Source organism: Myotis davidii, unplaced genomic scaffold (genome assembly GCF_000327345.1).
Source record: "Myotis davidii unplaced genomic scaffold, ASM32734v1 scaffold914, whole genome shotgun sequence".
NCBI lineage: Eukaryota > Metazoa > Chordata > Mammalia > Chiroptera > Vespertilionidae > Myotis > Myotis davidii.
In genome coordinates, this window is record NW_006285484.1 from 323,501 (window position 1) to 328,636 (window position 5,136).

General features: G+C 42.3%; 1 protein-coding gene across 1 annotated transcript in view; it reads left to right on the plus strand.

The window, feature by feature from the left end:
* The first annotated feature begins 4,758 nt into the window (after positions 1-4,758).
* Positions 4,759-5,136, plus strand: part of SUMO1 (small ubiquitin-like modifier 1) — a 20,828-nt gene continuing 20,450 nt past the window's right edge. The window contains exon 1 of the mRNA XM_015559092.1: positions 4,759-4,770. Within this exon, the coding sequence (XP_015414578.1) occupies positions 4,759-4,770 (12 nt within the window). The remainder of the gene's footprint in view (positions 4,771-5,136) is intronic.

The window sequence follows — 5,136 nt, forward strand, 5'->3', positions numbered from 1 at the left end:
GGGCAGCTGCTTTCCGTTCGGGTCGTCGCGGGGGACGGGCCGCTGCTGCTCTCTCGGAGCCTTTCTCCAGGTCGGGGTGCAGAGCTGTCGCCCCTTTCCTTGTGCCTTTCCGCGTCTCACTCGGGATTGGCTCCGCAGCTCTCCAGTAGCGAGCGAGCCCTCGGGATGACCGAGGAACAAAGTAGAACAGCGCTGCTCGGGCCGCGGAAAGCGTTCCCTCTGGGCATTCGCCGAGGGAGACGGAGGCTCTTGAGGGAAGATCGGAAAGCTTCGTGCGTTCAGAGCCGTCGCGGAACGTGTGCAGAAAGCTGCCTGTTAGGGCCAAGCGCTCCGTTTCGATGTTCGTATCAAGAATTTTCTGGGAATGTGCACTCCCATCAGGGGAGTCCGGTCGTCTGTGCTAAGCCTTTTTCTTAATCCTTTTCTAGTTAACCACGCTCACGGCTACGGTTTTTTTTTTTTTTTTTTAATCAGTAAGGTGTTTTTGTCTGGCCTTTTGTTGGCTAAGACGACGTTGACTTTTTAAAGTAATTTTGGGCCTTTCACTTGTTTAGTAATTATCTAGAAAACTGTTTTTCATTCAACTCCGTAATGCACTTGAACTTTTAACTTGAGCACACTTACTCCCTTAAGCTTTTTACTCAGTTCAGTTTTGTGCGTCTTGGGCATACCAAGGGAGGCTTTGGTGGGTTTGTACTGTTGTGGGAAACGTACGTTTACATTTTTAAAGCTTAACTATAATCTAGATTAGTTTTGGCTGGATCTTATTACTAACAGTCTAGATTAATTCCCAAGTTGGTATGGGGATGGCATTATAAGTGTCTCCCTAGATAGTTGTTTACTTGGTTGTCAGGGAGGAGAGAACAGGTGTCAATGTTTAGTTTCATCAGCCTTTTATTTTGATGCTCAGAAATGGCTAAGAAACATGTTGAGATTTAGTAGTTGGACGAAAGAACGATGTACAGAAAGAACTATAAAGTAAGTTGTAGAATGTATTGCTCCAGTTTTAATTCTGCTCACTGAAAGACTTGAAGGAGGAAGTAAAGGACTTGGGACATTAACAGCTGGCTTTAGCCCAGAGGGTCTTTAGATTCTTTTCCAGGGTTCCTCAAGGCCAGAGCTTTTTTTTCTTTCTTTTTTTAAAAAAAATATATTTTATTGATTTTTTACAGAGAGGAAGGGAGAGAGATAGTTAGAAACATCGACCAGCTGCCTCCTGCACATCTCCTAGTGGGGCTATGCCCGCAACCCAGGTACATGTCCTTGACCGAAATCGAACCTGGGACCTTTCGGTCTGACGCTCTATCCACTGAGCCAAACCGGTTCTGGCAAGGCCAGAGCTTTTCGTGGTAATACTAGGACGTTATTTGTCCTTTTCACTCTGATTCTTCCATGAGTGTTGAGTGGCGTTTTCTAAAGACTGACATGACTGATATCACTACAGGTTAAAATGTGGAAGCAGCCGAAACCGGTTTTGCTCAGTGGATAGAGCGTTGGCCTGCGGACTGAAGGGTCCCAGGTTCGATCCCGGTCAAGGGCATGTACCTTGGTTGCGGGCACATCCCCAGTGGGGGGAGTGTGCAGGAGGCAGCTGGTCGATGTTTCTCTCTCATCGATGTTTCTAACTCTCTCTCTCCTTTCCTCTCTGTAAAAACTCAATAAAATATATTTAAAAAAATAAAATAAAATGTGGAAACAGATGTGAAAATCCAGCTCCTTTCTATTAAGCCAGACATTAAAGAGATTTGAAAAATGTTGAACAGTGCCACTCTTCTCACTAGTTTCGTTTTGAAAACTATTTTTTAAAATTGATTTGAGAGAGAGAAGAGAAGGGGGGAGAGAGGGGAGAGAGAGAGAGAGAGAGAGAGAGAGAGAGAGAGAGAGAGAGAAGCATTGATTTGTTGTTCCACTTAAGCATTTATTGGTTGCTTCTTGTATTTGCCCTGACCAGGCATGGAACCCCAAACCTTGGTGTATTGGGACGATGCTCTAACCAACAGCTATGTGGCCAGGGCCTTGAAAACTGTTTTACTAAAAAGTTTTGCTAATATATGATGGGCTTATTGTTATTTTAAAGTGAATTAATACTTAAAGCATTTGTTAGTTTCAATGCCTAGTACTGTAAACCGTAATAGGTGTAATTAACCTGACAAAAGTTTTATGGGGTTCTAAATAATTTTTAAGAGGATAAAAATCCTGAGACCAAAAAGTTTGAGAACGTTTTTCTAGTCTGATAGACCAGTATCATTGTTAATAATTGGGACTCTGTACAGTTTCATGTTTAGGGAGGATGCTAAGGATTTAGGGAGGTAGGAAGCTGAACTGTATCCTTAAGAGGCTTATAAGAGGAAGTAAGAATCCCAAGTTACTACGGGGCAATATCAGTAGCATGAGACTGAACCGTAGTCTCCAAAAGACAATCTTTCTTTTTTTAAAAAAAATATATTTTATTGAATTTTTACAGAGAGGAAGGGAGAGAGAGAGAGAGTTAGAAACATCAATGAGAGAGAAACATCGATCAGCTGCCTCCTGCACATCCTCAACTGGGGATGTGCCTGCAACCATGGTACATGCCCTTGGCCGGAATCGAACCTGGGACCCTTGAGTCTGCAGGCCGACGCTCTATCCACTGAGCCAAACTGATTAGGGCAGACAATCTTTTTTTAAAGGAAGTTTTACTAGAACGATGTATTTTTTTCAGGCGCACCTCAGGAGGTTATTGTCTGGGGCTAAGATACTGAAATTGAGTAATAATTTCAGGTTAAATTAGGTAGACATTAAATTCACACAGGACTTAAATTTCTGGGTTCTCCATTAATTAATGAAATATGAATATTTTTGGAATTTGAGTGAAACACTTGATTATAATTTTTAACAATTCCAGCATTATCCAGTGGATGTTTTAAAAATATATATCCACTGAGCCAAACCGGTTTTGGCTCAGCATGTGGTCTTTTTTTTTTTTTAAATATATTTTATTGATTATCCACAGAGAGAAAGGGAGAGAGATAGAGAGTTAGAAACATCGATGAGAGAGAAACGCAACCAAGATATATGCCCTTGAACGGAATCGAACCTGAGACCCCTCAGTCCGCAGGCCGACGCTCTATCCACTGAGCCAAACCGGTTTCGGCAGCATGTGTTCTTTTAAAAAAAAAATAATACTGTTTTTTACAGAGAGGAAGGGAGAGGGATAGTTAGAAACATCATGAGTGAGAAACATCGGTCAGCTGCCTCCTGCATGCCCCCTATTGGGGATCGAGCCGCAACCAAGATATATGCCCTTGAACGGAATCGAACCTGAGACCCCTCAGTCCGCAGGCCGATGCTTTATCCACTGAGCCAAACCAGTCAGGGCAGCAACTTTTAAATATACATACAATTTAGTAGTATTAATTGCAGGCACCAAGGGAAAGACATGTTCTGTTTCTCAATGGGAAGAATAACTAAAGAATTTGCAGTCATCTGTAACCCACCACATTAATTGTATTTTTTAAAAAATATATTTTTGTTTATTTCAGAGAGGAAGGGAGAGGGGGAGAGAGATAGAAACACCAATGATGGGGGAGAACCATTGATTGCTGCCTGCAACCCAGCCATGTGCTCCAACCGGGAATTGAACTGTGATCTCCTGGTTCACGCACCTCAGGAGGTTATTGTCTGGGGCTAAGATACTGAAATTGAGTAATAATTTCAGGTTAAATTAGGTAGACATTAAATTCACACAGGACTTAAATTTCTGGGTTCTCCATTAATTAATGAAATATGAATATTTTTGGAATTTGAGTGAAACACTTGATTATAATTTTTAACAATTCCAGCATTATCCAGTGGATGTTTTAAAAATATATATCCACTGAGCCAAACCGGTTTTGGCTCAGCATGTTGATCTATGAACCACACTGTCCAGGCCCCTGCAGTGTTCTTTATATTCCCCTGATGATGTTTATTGATTTTACTGTTAGTTTGAGATAGCAGGCAATATGATGAACTGGGTAGGTATTAGAATTCATAATTATGTATACTATTATGAAATAGAATCAGTATGCTGAACTATAGCTGTGACTTGAGAGAAATGGTAGTCTGACAGATACATGAAGTGTTGCTAGTGGATATTGCAAGTTTATAGGTTATAACAATATTACAAAGAAAATCTGACCTAAAAAAATATTTCATTGTATTTTGAAAGCAATATGATTGTTACGGATAGAGTACTCATAAAGGTACGTTGAATAGTTCCAATTTCAAAGCTATAAAGCAGTCATAAACTTCCCATAGCAGTTAGCTTTTATATAAAGTGTTAACAGTTGTTTACTTAAGTACCTTTCTCCATTAGACTGTTCACTTTTGAAGGTCAGGAATCAGCCTTTATACATCCTTTATTTCTGAAATGTCCAGTACAGTGACTGTATTTTTTTTTTTAAATATATTTTATTGATTTTTTTACAGAGAGGAAGGGAGAGAGATAGAGAGTCAGAAACATCGATGAGAGAGAAACATCGACCAGCTGCCTCCTGCACATCTCCTACTGGGGATGTGCCCGCAACCCAGGTACATGCCCTTGACCGGAATCGAACCTGGGACCCTTCAGTCCGCAGGCCGACGCTCTATCCACTGAGCCAAACCGGTTTTGGCAGTGACTGTATTCTTAATAAAAGTTCTTGAAGTCAGATTCATTCATTTAACAAGTTTATATTGAATGCCAATATGTTCAAGGCACCATTCTAGACGCTAGAATTGGAAGGTTGCCTCAAAAACATGAAGCAGCAGGTATGTTCCTCCTCCACTTTCAATTCCCAGGGTGTTTTGTTATTAAGGGTTGGTTGTCATGGGGTGGTTTTTATTTTCTGACTAGAGGCCTGGTGCACAAAAATTTGTGCACTCGGGGGGAGTGGGGGTGTCCCTCAGCCTGGCCTGTGCCCTCTCACAGTCTGGGACCCTCGGGGGATGACCACTTGCTGACTTAGGCCTGCTCCCCGGGGGATTGGGCCTAAGATGGCAATCAGACATCCCTCTGGCAGCCCAGCAGCCCTCAGGGGGATGTCCACTGTCAGCGGGGAGCAGACCTAAGCTGCAGTCGGACATCCTTAGTGCTGCTGAGGAGGCAGGAGAGGCTCCCACCACCACCGCCGCACT